This window comes from Cetorhinus maximus, chromosome 12 (assembly GCF_964194155.1).
Source record: "Cetorhinus maximus chromosome 12, sCetMax3.hap1.1, whole genome shotgun sequence".
NCBI lineage: Eukaryota > Metazoa > Chordata > Chondrichthyes > Lamniformes > Cetorhinidae > Cetorhinus > Cetorhinus maximus.
The window spans coordinates 40,992,895-41,013,124 of NC_135890.1; the positions used below are offsets into that span (position 1 = coordinate 40,992,895).

Here is a 20,230-nt window from a genome sequence, read left to right on the forward strand (position 1 = left end):
AAAAGCTTTATTCTCTTAGTAAGTACCTTGGATCTCAAACTTTGTCTACTTAAAACAAAAGATTACTGGTCCCTAATTGGATTGTACTAGAAACTTGAGGATCTGGTCCAGGATCATAACACCTGAAAATTTTGACATCATTTTTGTGTTCAGTGCACTCAGAAATGACCACCAATCACTTGACATCAAATGTTCCAATTTGCAATGAGTTTGATCGCAGATTAGCAGGGTTTTTGTCATCTTTGACATCAAACAGCAAAATGCACGCAAAGCTATCCAGTGCGCTCAGCAACCTGCATTGAAAAATACAAGGAAATTAATTCCTTAAATAGTATGTGAATTAATTCAGCTTTTTCAATTAGTCCAAAAAAAAATTGCTCCACTATACACTAAATGCTTGAGAGCACCTACTAGATCCCCAACAGTTCTTAATTTACGTTAGTCATAGCGCCTAAATTCTCTGCCCCCCCCACCACTCCTGAAGTGTTAGGGTCTAATTTCTCCCCCACCCCAGTCTCAGGGTCTAAACTCTTCTCCCACCTCTCCTTCCAGTCTTCAAACTCTCCCCCTCCCTCCAGTCTCCAAATTCTTCCCCCTTCTCCAGTCTCCAAACTCCCCCTCTAGTCTCCAAACTGTCCCCCACCTAGTCTCCAAACTGTCCCCCCTCTCCCTCCAGTTTCCAAACTGCCCCCCTTCCAGTCTCCAAACTCTCCCTCCAGCCTCCAAACTGTCACCCCCTCTCTCCCTCCAGTCTCTGGGCCTTGGGCCTCACCATTGCCACCGAATTCCAGGCCTCACTGATCCTCCAGGCCTTGCAGATTCTCCAAAGTCACCCAACTACAGGCCCCCCTCCAGCCCCTCTGGGACCCCCCCCCCCCCCCCCCCCCCCCCTTCCAAACCACCAACTGACCTCTCCAATACTTACCCCATTGCCATGGACTATGGACTTTGATGCTCCTGCACCAGCTTGAAAACTGTAGCAGGGTTGGCGGGAAAGCATCACTTGTGGTTTCTGGTTAGTCCTTTAAATATAGATCTCTGGTTTGAGGAAGGGGAAAGAGGGGATGGGGAAGGGAAAGATGGGAAGGGGAGGGGAAAGAGAGAAAGAGAACTGCTGCAATGTTGGGGGTTGGGTGTGGGGGGAGAATGGGGCATTTTTTCTGGTTTGGATTTTTACACCTATCAGTGTTAATGCAAAGGACTGAAAGACCTTCCGGCTGGGATTTTCCAGGCCCACCGGCCCCACTGCTGGTGGGACTGGAAAATCCCACCCTCTATTTAAGGCACCCAGGCTAGGATTTTTCGTACAGGCTTTGGGATCCCGATGTCCGTGTTAAATAGTGGTCAGAAGCCTGCGTTGTGGGGTAAGTGATCTGTGATTTTCCGTGAATCTTTAAAACCCATTTAACTTCATTGACCAAGCTTTTGGTTGTATGACTTAATACTGCCTTATGTTGGCTCATCCTGCCTGAAAAGTGTGACTTTTGAAAGTTTGGGGAGGTGGTAGAAAATTGTTTTGTGGGGGCGGGCGCACGGGCTGTGGGTGTGGGAGAGCATTGGTGGGGAGAGAACTGCTGCAATCTGGGGCGGGGTATGGGCACGGCGGGGGAGGGTGGGGTAGGGTTGTACTGCATGAGTTGGTCGTTATGAAGAAAAACATAAAAGTACCTCATCAAAACAGATTCTGCTTTTTTTTAAATTAGCTCAGTTTTATGATGTTTGAAGCTATCAAAGTTCAGAAATATGGAAAATAAACTCTGATCATTTTTGGTGTCTGAATGCTTAAGTGATGTTGCTAATTGCAAATGTTTGCACGCTATGGTTGGGGCAAAAGATGACGATGTCAGTTACAGTACTTGTTAAATGATAGCTAAATGATTGGTTTTGAGTACAATTGATGTCAAATGATAAGAAAATTATTGCTTTTGAGCGCAACTGATCCAATGAGTGCAAATGAATGCTGTTCAATGCAAATAATGTCAAACCTTTCAGTTAGAGCATCATACCGTATCTTTTGCTGGACCTTACTGCTTGTGCCTGTGTTTCTATTTTTATCTCCTCGTCCACAGTTAGAAGGGAAAACCTGGGAAAACCAGAGACTTCCCAACACAATGGATTTGAGGTGTTTCTTAATTGAGTCAGGCTAACAAATAGGGAAACAATTCCAAAGCTTAGCTTATTAACATTTCAATCACCTATTGCCTTATCAGTTCTTTTTTTAACTTCAGTGAATGCACTTTGCTTTAAAAACCTAATTAGATTTTCAAATGGTCAAAAAGTCTTATAGCATGATACTATTCTTTAAGTGAGCCTAGAAAGTGAGTGCTACCTTTCCAAATCACAATCAGGATGTTACAAACCAGTCCAAAGCTGTCTTCACCTTTTGTCCAAATAAACTCACTTCCCAGCAGAGGTCACTGGAAATTAATCACTCTTATTCTGAAGTAGATCTTCCTTTAAATTTAGCCTTAGATGCTCATTTCAGTGTGTTGACCATCTAGGTTCACATGGTGTTATGTGCCGTGTAAGTGAAATTTATTTATACAGCGTATGACTGAAAGAAATAGTAAATAGACTGGGCCTTTAATCTCTCGAGTTAAGAAGAATGCAGAGGTGATCTCATTCAAAAACACAAATTCTTAGAGGGCTCGACAGGGTAGATGCTGGAACAATGTTTTCCCGGGTCTAGAACCAGGGGACACAGTCTCAGAATAAGGGGCAGGCCATTTAGGACTGAGATGAGGAGGAATTTCTTCACCCAGAGGGTGGTAAATCTTTGGAATTCTCTGCCCCAGGGGGCTGTCGAGGCTCAGTTGCTGAGTATGTTCAAGACTGTGAACGACATTTATAGATATTAAAAACATAAAGGGATATGGGTTAGTTCAGGAAAATGGTGTTGAAGCCATGATCTCATTCAATGGCGGAGCAGGCTCGAGGGGCTGAATGGCCTAGTCCTGCTCCTATTTCTTATGTTCTTAAGAAATATTAACTGTAAAATTTTTCATTAATTGTGCACTAAAAATATAACTTTTTTCCCCTGATTATTATGTAGTTGGTAAATTCACCATATATTGGGGTACTGAGTCACAGAGAACTAAGGGAGTTCCAATTTCAGTCCTGGCCTGTGCAACATTAGTTGCCAGGATATTGGTGGAGACTTCAAAACTGTCCTCAGCATCTTTTCATAGCATGGTTACAGCACAGAAGGAGGCCATTCAGCCCATCGTGTCTGTGCTGGCCCCCAGAAGGAGCAATTCTCCGAGTGTCACTTCCCTGCCTTTTCTCCGTAGCCCTGCAAATTTTTCCTTTTCAGATAATGATCCAATCCCCTCTTGAATGCTTTGATTGAACCTGCTTCCATCACACTCTCAGGCAGTGTACTAGATGCTGAATGCTTTATTAACCGTGCTCCAACCTGACCTGCCACCTTCTGTGATTTATGCACATATAAACCAAGGTCCCTCTGCTCCTGCACCTTCTTCAGAATTGTACCCTTTATTTTAAATTATGATGATGGATGCAAATTTCAGGGAAGATTCCAACTTCCTGAATGAAAAGCATATCTCATTTAAAGAAAAAAATTCTAAGCAGTTCTTTGAAACTTGTGATATGGGGTTATTGTCTACGCTGAAATTCCACAAACCTGGCATTGAAACAACTCTCAACATCTCCTTGGACTGCTTGTTGCTTTCAGTGGAGCAGCAAGATTTATTTTTCAAAAGAAACAAATTGCCTTGGGTGTAAGGTGTGGGATATTTTTACATCAGTAACCAAAGATATAATGTCATTCTATTTTTTTCAGTAAAAAATTTTCTTAACCATTCACACTTACTTTAAAGTGGTTGGCTTTGTTTAGTGTTCTGCGTTGCATGCTTTTAATTACTGTGTAGTTAAAACAAATCAAGGAATTCTTGTTGGTCTTGGCACTAACAGTATTAGCGAAATGAGTGCTCCATGCGTTATCTGATCTGTGAAGAATTTATTTTTAATTCCATGAGTCAAGTCTCTGGTCTACCATGATGTCCTGTAGTATAAACCACAGCAACTCTTGGATCACACATTACCTATGCTGTTGTGCTGTCTAGTACATACCATTGACACTACAGTCAATAACATAGCACTGGCATTGTGTTATACATATAGATATCTACTGCTGTCACTACTGCATAGGACATACTACTGACATTGTGTTGTATTGTACATGCTGCTGCAACCATGTTGTATATTTCATGTAGACACAGAAAATGCTGGAAATACTGAGCAAGTCAGGCAGCATCTGTTGAAAGAGAAACACAGTTAATGTTTTAGGTCGATGATGTTGTTCCACTTAAGGCTTTTGTATAGCTTTGACTCTGTTAACTCTTCAATTCCAGATAATTTCTCTTATGAACATTTTGACCCTTATCTTGTAGGGATGTTGTTCTGAAGCTCCTTCAGTACGAAGCCTCCACCAATGTGGCAGATAACAAGGGTTGTTTTCCACTCCATTTGGCTGCTTGGAAGGGAGACATGGATATTGTGAAAATTCTAATCCACCATGGACCATCCCATTCGCGAGTCAATGAGCAGGTGGGCTCTGCATGTTTGGTGCATCGTGTTTTTTTTCAATAGCAGGCATTTTAAGTACAGATTGATTTGTAATCTCCTGTTTTTATAAACTGATAGACATGACATAATTGTGCTTAGTATTTGAGAAGATCTTTTTTTTCAATCCTTAGTTTGGAACTCTGAAATGCTAAAATTGATTTTTGTGGATTCATTTTCAGGTTGCTCAGTAGAATTGAGTAAACTTTAAAAACATGTACAAGGAAAGTTTTTTTATAATTTCCTCATACTTATATTTGCAGTGAAATTTGGTTGCCTGGTGCCTGTATTTTTGGTGTTACAGGTGTCACAATGGTGTCCACACTGCTTGCGCATTCTTCTGGTGTGAGCGACACTGGATGCTGGGAGTGCGTGCCAGAAGCATGCAGAGTAGGAAGATTGTGACATCAGGTAGCTTTGTAATGCACGTTTGACTCCAGTGGTTCCCTATCTTTGTCCTCAGTTCCCTCCTTTAAGATGCTTCTTAAAACCTACCTCTTTGACCAAGCTTTTGGTCATCTGTCCTAATATATCTTTAAGTGGCTTGGTGCTATATTTTGTTTTATAATGCCCCTGTGAAGTGCCTTGGAATGTATTATTGATTAAAGCTGCTTTATAAATACAGTTTTGGTTGTAGATGACATATCTATTATCTTGTTGTTAGCTGTCTGTTGTATAAGGGAGGTGACTGACATTGTGTATGCAAAGAGAGGGAATGCATTGCATTCTCTTTATCCAGAGTGAGGAAGACAGAATGAGCATGTGGCTTTGCCAGTACTGCAGGGCTCCCGATGTACAGGATGTCATTAACTGCACAGCTGTCACTCTACGTATGCTGCATGTAAATTCAGACATGTACTGCAACCACAAAGGGTTCCACTTCTTCGGTGTCCAACTATTATGTGACCATACTTGGTGCTTCGTGTAGTTCAATGCTTGTTATCTTGGCTGCAGTCATGATGTCTTTATTCTAGGCCAGTTTGCTGAACCATCAGCATTTGAGTCGCCATGAGAAACCAGAGCGTGGCTGCTGAATAACAAGGGCTATCCACCTACTCATGATTCCAGTGCACAGCATGTGCAGAACGAGAGTCATGCTGCCCCTTGAACCATGTTTGTGTAGACAATTAGGGTGTTTAAGCATTACTTCTGCTGCCTGGACTGTTCTTGGGTAAACCCTGCAGTATTTGACAGAGTAAATGTTAAAATTTATTGTGGTCTGCAGCAGTCTGCACACCCTCACCTTCGGCTATATGATGAGCAGCTGAGGGGGAGAAAGGTATGAGGCATCCAACACATCCCCTTTCTGGCCAGGCTGTGTGCGATTGGCTTATTTGATTGCAGCACTAGTGAATGCAATTCTAATTTCCCATTCAACAACTGTCCCACACCTTCTGTTCTCTCGGTTACTGATTAGCACAGCATCCTCCTGGCCACAATGCTGAAATAAAAGCCAGCTCAAAGCAAATATTCTGAAATGATTTTATCAATCAAAACATCCAATAATACATACAAAAGTCAACTCATCACCCTTGTGCATTTCCTTGTTGCCTGTCCTTCATGTACCTTTGACTGTCCTAATCCTCCACAATGCTGCTACTCCTTCCTCACTGCCCCCTCTAACCACCTTCCCCCAGCACATCACCACCCCCCCCTGCTGCGTTACTGATGAAGGGCTGCTCAGTTTCACTGGGGGAGACTGCAGATGGCCTTGCGGGACAGCCTCGCACAGCTCATGTCCTAGAAGGCCTGGCTTTGGACTGCATAGAAGGTAGCAGCCTGGGCTGGCGGGCAAGCAACAGCAAAGGCACTGGTGGAGTGGCAGTTACATTGCTGTAGTGTTTCCATCCCTGCCTCCTCCTCAAACCTAAAAAAAGAGAGGAAGAGGCAGTGCCTTCAGGAGTGCACCAGACCTGCGAGGGACACTTCTGAAAGAGGATTTTAAAGCAAAAGCAGCTGATTGGTGAGTAAATCCTGGGAGCAAACTCGGAGGGAGGAGAACCGGAGCGGTGACCTCGGGGCACAGAGTAACTGAAGCCAAAACTGAAAAAGTGACATCATAGGAAAGCTGTGACCTGATTGGTTGGTAGGAAATCTGCACCGAATTTGAAAAAAAAAACACTGCAAAGCTAATTGATAAATTAATTAACTAAGTCGAGATGGCTGGGCAGGTGATTTACTGTAGCTGTATGATGTGGGAGCTGGCAGATCCCATTGCGAGCCGCAGTGACCACATCTGCAGCAAGTGTTGGTTGCTGGAGGAACTCCGGCTCAGAATTGATGAGCTGGAGTCCGAGCTCCGGACGCTGCGGCACATCTGGGAGCGGGAGAGTTACCTGGACGCTTTGTTTCAGGAGGCGGTCACACCCGGTAGATTAAGTACCTCAAATTCGGTCAGTGGTCAGGGTCAGCAGGGTGTGACTGCAAGTGAGGCAGGTAGAGGGATCCTGTGTTCAGGAACAGAGGAGCCTCAGCTCTTGATCTTGTCCAACAAGTACGAGGTACTTGCTCCCTGTGTGGATGAGGAACAGGGCTGTAGGGAAAATGAGCCAGCTGACCACGGCACCGTGGCACAGGAGGCCATTCAAGAGGGGGGAGCAAAAAGACAAGTGGTAGTTGTAGGGGATTCTATAATTAGGGGAATTGATAGCATCCTTTGTAAGCAGGATCGAGAGTCCCTCATGGTATGTTGCCTGCCCGGTGCCAGGGTGAGGGACATCTCTGACCGGCTTGAAAGGATATTGGAGAGGGAGGGGGAGGATCCAGTTGTTGTGGTCCACGTCGGGACAAATAACATAGGTAAGAATATGAAAGAGGACCAGTTTGGGGATTATCAGGAACTAGGAACTAAATTAAAGAACAGGTCCTCAAGGGTTATAATCTCCGGATTACTACCCAAGCCACATGCAAATTGGCATAGGGACGCGAGAATAAGGGAAGTAAACACGCGGCTAAAGGAGTGGTGCGGGAAAGAGGGGTTCCATTTCGTGGGGCACTGGCATCAGTATTGGAACAGGAGGGATCTGTACCGTTGGGAAAGTCTCCAACTGAACTGACCTGGGACCAATGTTCTAGCGAAAAGGGTAAATAGGGTGGTCAACAGGACTTTAAACTAGAAAGTAGGGGGGGGAAGAGAAGGGTAAAACTCCAAGAAGTATAACGAATGGGAAACAAAGCAGCAAGTTAGCGTGTGGGGGGGTGGATTCAACTTCATGGAAAATTATGAAAAAACTGAAAAGAAAGGAGAGCCCAGGAGAGGCTATTAAATTCTCCAGAACACAAAATAGGACAGAGTGTTTGGAAAGGGCTAGGAATCTAACTTCAAGCACATCAGATAAAGGGACGACAATGAGAAAGGGGACGGGAAATACAGGACTGAAAGTGTTGTATCTGAATGCACGCAGTATACGAAATAAGGTAAATGAGCTTGTGGCGCAGATTGAAATTGGCAGGTATGATGTGGTGGGCATTACGGAGACATGGCTGCAAGGGGATCAAGACTGGGAGCTAAATATCCAAGGATATACATCGTATCGAAAAGATAGGCAGGTTGGCAGAGGGGGTGGGGTTGCTTTGTTAGTAAGAAATGAAATTAAATCAATAGCACGAAACGACATAGGGTCAGATGATGTAGAATCTGCGTGGGTAGAGTTGAGGAATCGCAAAGGTAAAAAAAACCATAATAGGAGTTATGTACAGGCCTCCGAACAGTAGTCAGGATGTGGGGCACAAGATACACCAGGAGATAGAAAAGGCGTGTAAGAAAGGCAAGGTTACAGTGATCATGGGGGATTTCAATATGCAGGTAGACTGAGAAAATCCCAAGGAAAGGAATTTGTGGAATGTCTACGAGATGGCTTTTTGGAGCAGCTTGTGGTGGAGCCCACTAGGGAACAGGCAATTCAAGATTTAGTAATGTGTAATGAGGCAGATTTGATAAGGGAGCTTAAGGTGAAGGAACCCTTAGGAGGAAGTGACCATAATATGGTAGAATTTACCCTGCAATTTGAGAGGAAAAAGCTGGAATCAGATGTAATGGTATTACAGTTGAATAAAGGCAACTACAGAGGCATGAGGGAGGAGCTGGCCAGAATTGACTGGGAGATGAGCCTAGCAGGAAAGACAGTAGAACAGCAATGGCAGGATTTTCTGGGAGTAATTTGGGAGACACAGCAAAAATTCATCCCTAGGAAGAAGAAGCATACTAAAGGGAGGACGAGGCAACCACGGCTGACAAGGGAAGTCAGGGACAGCATAAAAGCTAAAGAGAAAGCATACAATGCAGCGAAGAGCAGTGGGAAACCAGGGAATTGGGAAGCCTACAAAGACCAACAAAGGACAACTAAAAAAGAAATAAGGAGGGAGATGATTAAATATGAGGGTAAACTAGCCAGTAATATAAAATAAGATTGCAAGAGCTTTTTTTTTAGATATATAAAGGGTAAGAGAGAGGCAAAAGTGGACATTGGGCTGCTGAAAAATGATGCTGGAGAAGTAGTAGTGGGGAACAAAGAAATGGCGGAGGAACTGAATAGGTACTTTGCGTCAGTCTTCACGGTGGAATACATGAGTAACATTCCCAAAGTTCAAGAGAGTCGGGGGGCAGAGGTGAGTATGGTGGCCATTACCAAGGAGAAGGTGCTAGGAAAACTGAAAGGTCTGAAGGTGGATAAATCACCTGGACCAGATGGATTGCACCCCAGAGTTCTGAAGGCGATAGCTGAAGAGATAGTGGAGGCATTAGTAGTGATCTTTCAGGAATCACAGGTGTTGGGGAGGGTCCCAGAGGACTGGAAAATCGGCTAATGTAACCCCCCTGTTTATGAAAGGAGTGAGGCAAAAGATGGGAAACTACAGGCCGATTAGCCTGACCTTGGTTGTTGGTAAGATTTTAGAGTCCATTATTAAGGATGAGATTTCGGAATATTTGGAATACTTGGAAGTGCATGCTAAAATAGGGCAAAATCAGCCTGGTTTCATCAAGGGGAGGTCATGCCTGACTAATCTGTTAGAATTCTTTGAGGAGGTAACGAGTAGGTTAGATAAAGGAGAGCCAATGGATGTTATCTACTTGGACTTCCAGAAGGCCTTTGACAAGGTGCCGCATAGGAGGCTGCTCAGTAAGATAAGAGCCCATGGTGTTAGAGGCAAGGTACTAGCATGGATAGAAGATTGGCTGTCTGGCGGGATGCAGAGAGTGGGGATAAGGGGGTCCTTCTCAGGATGGCGGCCAGTGACTAGTGGAGTTCCCCAGGGGTCAGTGTTGGGACCACAACTTTTCACTTTATACGTTAATGATCTAGATGAAGGAACTGAGGGCATTCTGGCTAAGTTTGCAGATGATACAAAGATAGGTGGAGGGACAGGTAGTATTGAGGAGGCAGCGAGGCTGCAGAAGGATTTGGACAGGTTAGGAAAATTGGCAAAAAAGTGGCAGATGGAATACAACGTAGGGAAGTGTGAGGTAATGCACTTTGGTAGGAAGAATAAAGGCAAAGACTATTTTCTAAATGGGGAGAGAATTCAGAAATCTGGATTGCAAAGGGACTTGAGAGTCCTAGTCCAGGATTCTCTTAAGGTTAACTTGCAGGTTGAATCGGTAGTTAGGAAGGCAAATGCAACGTTGGCATTTATTTCGAGAGGTCTAGAATATAAAAGCAGGGATGTGCTGCTGAGGCTTTATAAGGCTCTGGTCAGACCACATTTAGAATATTGTGAGCAATTTTTGGCCCCGTATCTCAGGAAGGGTGTGCTGTCCCTGGAGAGGGTCCAGAGGAGGTTCACGAGAACGATCCCAGGAATGAAAGGCTTAACATATGAAGAACATTTGAGGACTCTGGGTCTATACTCGATGGAGTTTAGAAGGATGAGGGGGGGATCTGATTGAAACTTAGAGAATACTGAAAGGCCTGGATAGAGTGGACGTGGGGAAGATGTTTCCATTAGTAGGAGAGACTAGGACCCGAGGGCACAGCCTCAGAGTAAAGGGAAGACCTTTTAGAACAGAGATGAGGAGAAACTTCTTTAGCCAGAGAGTGGTGAATCTATGGAATTTATTGCCACAGAAGGCTGTGGAGGCCAGGTCATTGAGTGTATTTAAGACCGAGATAGATAGGTTCTTGATTGGTAAGGGGATCAAAGGTTACGGGGAGAAGGCGGGAGAATGGGGTTGAGAAACTTATCAGCCATGATTGAATGGCGGAGCAGACTCGATGGGCCGAATGGCCTAATTTCTGCTCCTATGTGTTATGGTCTAAAGATAAAAGCTGCCACTCTGAGAGAGGGCATCAGGTTTGTGCTTCATGGCATTGTATTATTGTGATTTTATTTTGGGATTCGTTACTTTCCTACTCTTGAAGAGATCTTGCTGGAGGCAATGGTCTTTTGTTGAAAACACATTTATTTACATAGTAACTATTTACAAAGGTTAAACAAGACCAAAACAGAGCTGGAGCTACTCTTTAAGGTGCTTTTCAGTCATCACCTCTCAGTGAGTGACATCACTGTAGTGTAGCATGCACATGTTCAGTGGCCATTATTAGAGTTAACCCTTTACTGTACTCAATAGGAGCCACTGTCATTCCCCCAGGGCAGCTCCTCAGAAATCTGAGCAGTGTGTTGCAGGACAGATTGCTGGACTGCTGTGAGACTGCGTAAGCTCTTTTGAACACTGATATCCATAGCCATGATGTCAGCAGTCTGAGCCTGCATGGCAACAAGCTGAGATTTTTGTGTCTTCCACTGGAGCACTCGGATGCTGGGTGGTCTCTACTTGTGCTGCACTGGAAGTTGAGTCAGCGAAATCAGACGCTGGTTTGCAAGTGTTCTCATGAGTTGACCACCATTTCCATGCAGAAAAGGATGGGCTCCAAGCTCTGCCCAAAGGCTTTTGCAAGGGTAATGCTGGAATCCTCCTAGCTCCTTGACAGTGACCACACAGGCTTTCTGGCAGGCCTGCCAGTGTACCCAGCATTTCTGTGTGCATCCCCATCAGTCTTTTTTTCTGTAGGCCGGACTATCAAAGTCCTTAACAGAGTCCCCTGCAGCAAAACTCTTGTGTGATCTCATCCTCTGGTGATCTGGCACCAGTATTACCCTCTTCCCCTGCCGCGGGTGCAGGTTACTGTTGCCCAGTATTTCATCATGTGCAGATCCCACCTCCATTCTAAGCTTTGAAGTATGCCCTGTGTTAGTATCTGAGTTGGTGACTGAAGGTGAGGGCAGGTGGTGGTGGTTCATCATCATTAGTCTCTTTGTCCTTTGCTCCTGTACCACTGCCTGGCCAGGTTGCAGTTCCTGGATATCCAAAAGGAGAAAGACACATGGGTAGGGTTGTGGCAAGGGTGGAGGTGTTGGGGGGGAAAAGCAAGACCTGCTTGAACCGTCTGCAGCTTGTTATCAGAAGAGATTGTAGGATGAGTGGGAAATGGGATGTGAGAAGAAGGATTAGGAATGAGCATAATGCCATCTTTGCTTTCAGACCCACAGCTGGCATGGCTTCAGCCATGGCTGCTCCAAGGATGATGAGCACTGTCCCTTCCATCACAGGATAAGGCCAGTGCACCCTGCCTATCCCCCACCAGTCAGCTGCTATTGCCTCTCATTATGCACTAACTTGTCATGCAAGGGAGAAGGAATTGTGCCCATGTATTTGGATGATGTGTCTGTCACAGTTGAATAGCTTACAGTGAGGTCAAGCTGTAAGGTGTTGGTGAAACTTGCAGCAGTTGGAAGTGTGAAGGTGAAGTATGGGTGACAATTGATATTGTGCTTAGGTGAGTGAGGAGGTGTGATGCAGTGAGCAGTGTGTGAGGGCTAGTGGTCTATTGGTGGGATATGGCATTTGATGAATTCACTGACCTTGATTGCTTGGGTGAAGTCATTGAACTTCTTGTGGCACTGTACCTAGGCCTTTTGGGCTATTGCTCCCACGACCTTTACGGTATTTGAAAGGCCCCCTAGCCCCCGGCGGATCAAGGACTCCCTATCCCGCCATCTACCTCCCATAGTAAGACCTCTAGTGCTGTGTCAGAGATACTTGGAGCTCACTTTCTCCCATGCTATCACTTTCTTGTGCCTTTCCCAGGTCAAACTCACTGACTCCCAGTACCTCCTCCAGTCAAAGTACACTTTGCCTTTAAGAGCTGCAAGCTGGCTTTAAGTGCTGCAGACTAGCCTGAACTCATGCTAGCCTTTCATGATTTTGCATCCCGCACAGGGGTGCAGCCATGCTACAATGTGCCCACCACTATCATGTAAGTTAGTGGGCAGCCAAAAGTTTGCGTCCTGCCTTCATTGGAAGGAACGGGCACATGTTAATCACATATCACAATCCCCTGCACTGGTCTTTTGGGGCGATTGAATTTTGTCACCATGAAGTTCAAGCCTCAGTTATTCTATTTGTTGCAGTTTTGTTTTATTTCCCTGAAATGTGCTGAATTTAACTTTTTGTTGAAGAGGATTCAATCCATCCTGTACATAATGCCAGGAGTGACTTAGGAAAATGATCACACAGCATTGATACCTTGCATATTAAATTTAATCTACAGGTCAGGGACTCCATTTAACAGCTAGCTCATTAATTGCCAGTTTGATTGATTATACTAGTTTAAACTACTTGTGATCTCTGCTGGAGATTTAGTTGCTGTGAGTTGAAAATTAACCTCTATCTGCTTTTTAAGGTTCCTACACCACCTGGTACAATTTTGGGCCTTCACATGGTTGCTAACTGTTAAAATACTAGCATTGGTAGCAGAAGGAAGCAGATACAGTAAATTTCTTAGAATTCTCTTAGTCCAGGAATCTTAACTGGAACTAATTCCTGTAAATTATATCCATTTTGTTTTTTCTTTTTTTATTTCTGCTAATTTTTACCTGCAGTTATTGTTCTGACTGTTGGCCTGTTCATTTCCTACCTAGCTTGATTGTTCCTTTTTCAGGGTCTCCATCTGTCATCCTGCTGCTTGTCGTCATTTTTCATTCTGCTTCCTCCCCCTCCTATGTCACCCCACAGCCCCACCCCAAATGTTTATTTCCTGTGTCCCACCGTCTCGGTTAGTTATTCCTCTGCAGAAAATGTACTATTATATTCCAAAAATATGCTTACTTGCAATAAGTTTTTCAAATCACAGTACATGCAGAAGAAAAGACTTGCATTTATATAGTATCCCATCACATTTGAGCAACATTCTAGAGTGCTTTCTGTGCATTTAATTAATTTGGAGGTTATTATATAAACCAATATGGTAGCTATTATATTCCTAGCTTGACCACACAGAAAGCAATGTGATGAATGACCATTTGACCCATTTTTAGTGTTGTTAGATGAAGGAATGATGTTGGCCAGTGCATCGGCGCACTGCCTTTCTCCATGAAGAAGGCAGTAAGTATCCCCCAGAACCACTGGAACAGTTAGATGGGGCTACTGTTGACCATTTATTCAAAGGACTCCTCTTTTGACATTTGAGCACCCCCTTTGCACTGAATTAGAGTGTCACCTGAGATTATATGTTCAAGTCCTGACATGGGTTTGAAACCACAACCTCTAACTCAGAGGAACCGTGGACTACCAAGAAAATAAAAAAATTATAAGCTGAACCTGCTTTTCAGCAGACTAAAGATGAAGGATTGTATTGTGAGCCTTGTTCAAATTACAAATTTAGATTGATCCTTTTTTGTTCAAAGCTTTGGGCAAATCCTAAAACCCTTTCCTTCTAATAAAAGTCTTTGTCATTTTGAGGACAGGTTTTGTACTGGATGACAAACCTTACCTCTGGCTTGATGGCAAGGTTGGGCATGAAGGAAACATTTGGTGAAAATAGACACAGCTATCACTTTTCTTCTGAGCTAGACTATAGGCTTGTCATATGGTGTGATTCAGTTTCCAGAAAAAAATTGCAATCGTTTGAGCAGCAAAAACAGACACCTTTCTTTTGACCCGTGCTTCATGGCTCTACCATTTGAATACCTCTTACTGGCATGATTATGTTAGTGATACTATTGTCTGACCTTAAAGTCATGCATTAGTGGACAGATTTGCAGAATGACACCAGGAACTCAAAAACTATTACGATCCCTGCAGAGACCGATAAGTTTTAAAAAGAGATTTGAATTCCCAGTGACTGACTCAAAGGATCACAGGACAAGATTTCAGGTTTTTAAACTTTTATTGTAACCAACAAACTAAAATCACCATTGATGAACTATTACTTAGTAGTCACTGAATACACTAAAGTACAGAAAGGCCATCCCCCCCCTTAATTTCCTAACACAACTGAAAACCCCATGCCTCATTTCTACATTATACCACATCCTCTACAGAATTGTAGTCTTTACAGGAAACAGTCCAAAGTTACTTCCAGCTTCCAACTTGGCTCACTTCTCCCCATTTTGTTGAGTCATAATCTCCAATGTCTGTCGAAAGTTGTTTCCCTCGGTCTTCTGAGAATCCCTGAATTGACTTAGAACAGCAAGGCCCACTCTGGGGCTGACTCCTCCTGGCCATGCCAGGACAAATTTTCCGGTGTCCTTAAATCTCCACAGGTTCGGTCTCTTCAGTCAGAGAATGAGCTCCCACCAGCATCCTGCCTGGTGGCTAACAGAAAACAGCCTTTTTTACCTCTGCTGTTCACAGCAGCTGCTGATTTCTTGTCTTTCTCTCTCCGGGACACCGTCTCTTTCTCTTTCTCTCTCTCTCTCTGTCCAGGGTCTCTGAGTCCATGGGTCTGCAGCAGTAAGGCCAGCTACCTTTCCCTTTGTCTCCAGGTGTTAAAAAATTGCACCTTGCTTTCAATAGGGCTTCATCTGGGTCCTTGTCTCCATGGCATCAAGGTCACATGGGGTTTTTGCCAGCAGAACTAGCAGGAGGCCATATGCCCCTCTCCAGTACTCCATTTAAAGGAGACAGTTTAAAACATAACCATCCTAAAACATAACTAACCTTGCATTTGTAACACTGCGTATAGGCTTTTAACTTAAAATGAGCTAACTCATTTAACTTCCTCTCCCATCTTATTTGTACGGAGGGTTCGTTGTTGCATTAATTGTTTCTGCATGTTGTTTTTGTCCACAAATGCAAACTTTTTTTTATTTGGGTACAATTGCAAAGTTTTAATTGAGATTTGTTAAGTCTTTTCGTCTCAACTGACTTCAGTTACAAAACAGGCAGTGAAGCTTGATGAGTGATTTCCTTTCATCATCCTTTGGCTTCCTTTCAAAAACAGGCATACTAGAAACTGCTAGCATGCAGGTCCATGTGTTGGAAAAATGCACTACACTTGAACACTCTGTACTTCTCGTCTCAATAATAAAAAAAACTATCAGATTCTCATCAGACTTGACAAGAGAGCTTTCATTCATCACATTGTTGGTTCAATGTTAAGGGAGATGGATACTTGCATATGTTTTATTTTCCTTTTACAGCTGACTTGCGGTCGCCAATTAGTTAGGAGACCTAATTGATTTTTAACCCAATTAAACATTTAACCAAGTGTGACTTTGTTTCAGACACTTGGCTCATAGCAAAGAATCAAATTTGTATCACACTGACTGTTAAACTGCAGATAATTCAAATAAAATAATTCCAGATACAGTTAAGACATGCTGAATTTACATATGTTTTCTTCAAATATAGTCATATGGACTTATGAAAAGGGAAAAGACCATTAGGTCTATGAATCAGACCCCATGCTGGCTCTGGTATGAGGCAAAAAATCTATAGGAAAAATGCCATTACCAATGTCAGTAACACATGGAAGATCCTTCATGGTTGCCTTAGGTAGAGGGTGTCAAAACTTCTGAAAGGATAGGGTCAGATCTATGTGCCACCACTAATAAGTAGGTCACGTTTGATTTAGCAATGACTTCGGGGGTAACCTATCAATTTATATTTTCCTCTTTCAAATGCAGAATTATAATATATAACCGTTTGCCTATTCTTGTTATTCATTCCTGAGTCCAGTGATTTTTGGGTTTTGTTTCTATCAGATGACTGATATAAGAAATTCAAATGCGTAGGAAGTTTTAAATTTCTCATGTCACTCAGATAGACAGCTGTCCTTACCGGGCCTGGTTTTTCCAAGACTCCAGACCCACAGCAAGGTCATTGACTCTTAATTGCCCTCTAAAATGACCCAACTAGACATTCAGTCATAGCAAATTGCTAAGACAATATCTAATAAGAAGAAAGCACGATGGACCACCTGGCATTGACCTAGACTTGGACAAAGGTACAATCAGTTCAGTCAAGCCTACAAAGTTTCCCTCAATAGCATCTGGGGACTTGTATTGGGGGAGCTATCCCACAGACCAGTAAAGTAACAGCCTGAATAGTCATATTCGAGGAATCATATTTTTCAGACAAATTTCTGGACTGCCCCAACACCGTACCTTTCCCACCAGCAGGACAAAGCCACCTGTGGTTTACAGCTAGAAGGGGGTGGTCCTAGGGGTCCTCAACATGGAGTCGAGACTGCATCAGGCCCCAAAACATCTGGTCAAAGGTGAGTAAGGAAATCTCGGGTTGATACCATTGGCCCATAACTCCGGGCTCTGGGGCGTCTAATGGGGCGGGGGTACCCCAGCGATACACTGGGGAAACACCCTGGCTATCCCTGGAAATCCCCAGGTAAGGATTGCTCAGCAATTGCTTGGGAAGTTCAAACTTCCATTGGGCAATTGCCCTGCATTCGGAACCATCCGAAAGTACAAATTAGCTCACAACCTTCTGATGGTTCCAACTGTCTTACAATAATAGTTATTCAGGAAAAGTTAGAAGAATTAAAACCGCTTCTAACTCCTGGGTAACAAGAATACTGACCTCTCCTGATGCCCCCACTGCCCAAGGACCCCCTGCTGACCACCCCCTCCACTGACCAACCCACCCCCTGCCCCCAACCCCCAACTATCTGAACCCCACGACCTAAGTGACCACCTGAAGCCGTTGTCCCCACCAACACCACTGACCCACAGGAACAACCAAACCCTCCACTGACCAATACCCCCACTGAACACCATCCCCCACCCCACCCCCAATTGAACATCCGACCCAGAACCCACCTGAGCCCCTCCCCTCACTGACCACCTGACTGACCCTGGCCATCCAACAAAGCCCCGCCCTTCCAACTGAACCCCCACACCCCACTGACCACCTGATATCCCCCCCCCCACCCGACCATCATTCCCCCCCCCCCCCCCGCACCCAACCATCATCCCCCCCTCACCCGACCATCATCCCCCCCCCCCCACCCGACCATCATCCACCCCCCACCCGACCATCATCCCCCCCCACCACCCGACCATCATCCCCCCCCCCCCCCACCCGACCATCATCCCCCCCCCCCCCCCCCACCCGACCATCATCCCCCCCCCACCCGACCATCATCTCCCCCCCACCCGACCATCATCTCATCATCTCCCCCCCACCCGACCATCATCTCCCCCCCACCCGACCATCATCTCCCCCTCACCCGACCATCATCTCCCCCCCACCCGACCATCATCTCCCCTCCACCCGACCATCATCCTCCCCCCCACCCGACCATCATCCTCCCCCGCCCCCCCCCCAAACCGACCATCATCCCCCCCCAACCGACCATCATCCCCCCCCCCCACCCGACCATCATCCCCCCCAACCCGACCATCATCCCCCCACCCGACCATCCCCACCCTCCAGTCCTACCTACCTATCTTAAAAACCTACCTTCTCCCTGCCTTCTGAAAGTTGCTGGACATTTAAACTTCTGCTTGATGGCAGCTAGTGGTGTAAAAAAGGTGGCGTGGCTTCCTTACTTGCAACCCTGCAGCCCTGGACCGAAGGCCTCAGAAGTGCGCTGCCCTACATAGTTCTCTTCTGGCCTGAGTTGGAAGGTCGAGCAAGAAAGGATTGGCTGGATTTACAGATAAATAGTTCAGAGTGGAATGGCACTCCAACTCTGCCACTCCGCGGAAGTTCAAGCCCCCCCTGCTGATTCCACTTGAACCCCTCTATCAGCTGGTGAATCAGTACTCCTCGATGTTGAACACCACTCGGAAGACACGCTGAGATTAGCAAGGGTACGTAATGTATCCTGACTGGGCGATTTCAATGTTCGTCTCCAAAAGTAACTTGGTAGCACCAATACTAATGACCTGGCCAAGTCCTTAAGGGCATATCTGCCAGACCGTGGCAGGTGGTGAGAGAACTAATATGAGGAAAAACCTGCTTGATCTCATCTCACCAATCTACCTGTTACAGTTGCATCTACCCACGACAGTATTGCTAATAGTGACCACTGCACAGTCCCTGTCATGCACAGTCTTGAAGCCCCTCCTGCAGACTATGGATAATCTTCACTGTGTTGTGTGGCATTACCACTGTGCTAAATGGTATAGATTCAATACAGATCTAAAAGCTCTAAACTGTAACCTTATGGCCTAACATATCCCAAACTGTACCATTACCATTAAGTCAGGGGAGTAACCCTTGTTCAATGAGGACTGTAAGTGGATGCATCAGGAGCAGCATCAGGTGGGCCTAAAAATGAGCTGCCACCTGTAGTAGCTACATCACAGGATAAGGTGCATGCTAAATAACAGAAGCAGCACGGCAGCGTTTATCGATCTCACAACCAACTGATCAAATTTAAGCTGTGCAGTCCTGCCACATCTCGTCGTGAATGCTCGTGAGTAATTAAATAACTGATGGGAGCAGGCTCATTAAACATCCTCATCCTTGCTGGAGGAGTCCAGCACTTGTGTACAAAATACAAGGCTGAAGAATTTGCACCCATCAGCAGTCAGAAGTATCAAGTGCTTGACCTATCATTGCTGCATCCTGAAGTGCTCATTGTCACTGATACCGGTCTTTAGCCAGTTTGGTTCACTTCATGTGATACAGCAAAGATAATGGGTGTCAACAACATTTTGGCAGCAGTGCTCAGTGCTTGTGCTCCAGAACAAATCAATCCTCGTGCCAAGCTACAGAAGCTCCCCAGGGTGGTGTCCTAGGCCCAACCATCTTCAGCTGCTTCATCAATGACCTTCCCTCCAAAATAAGGTCAGAAGTGAGGATGTTCACTGATGCACTGTGTTTAGATCCATTCACAACTCATCAGATAATGAACAATCTATGTCTACCTTCAGCAAGAATGGGAAAATATTCAGTCTTGGGCCAATAAGCAGCAAGTAACATATGTTCCACCCAAGTGCCAGGCAATAGTTCTTTCCAGTGAGTGGTTCTAAACACCTCCCTGTGGCATCCAATGGCACTACCATCAAACACCCCACTGTGAATATCTTGGTGGTTACCATTGACTAGAAACTTAACTGGGCTGGCCCTACAAATGCTGTTGGGTCAGAGGCTGGGAACTCTGTAGTGAGTAACTTATCTTATGACTACCCAAAGCCTGTCCACTGTTTGCAAGGCATAAGTCAGGAGTGTGATATTAATTTTTAAAAATTAATAAAAATTAAATATTTACTTTCCACCAACTGCACAAAGTGACTGCAGCAACTCACCAAGGCTTCTTTGACAGCACCTCCCAAGGCAGGAGCTCCAGCGCATAGAAGGAGAAAGGCAACAGGCGCTTGGCCTTACCATCACCTCCAAGTACCCCTTCAAGTCTCACATCCTGACTTGGAACTATATCACCATTCCTTTGTCATTGCT

The 20,230-nt window shown here is 44.9% G+C and overlaps 1 protein-coding gene across 1 annotated transcript in view; it reads left to right on the forward strand.

The window, feature by feature from the left end:
* anks1b (ankyrin repeat and sterile alpha motif domain containing 1B) overlaps nt 1-20,230 on the forward strand; it is an 809,329-nt gene that overhangs the window by 253,113 nt on the left and 535,986 nt on the right. The window contains exon 4 of the mRNA XM_078553447.1: nt 4,413-4,569. Coding sequence (XP_078409573.1) covers nt 4,413-4,569 — 157 coding nt within the window. The remainder of the gene's footprint in view (nt 1-4,412; nt 4,570-20,230) is intronic.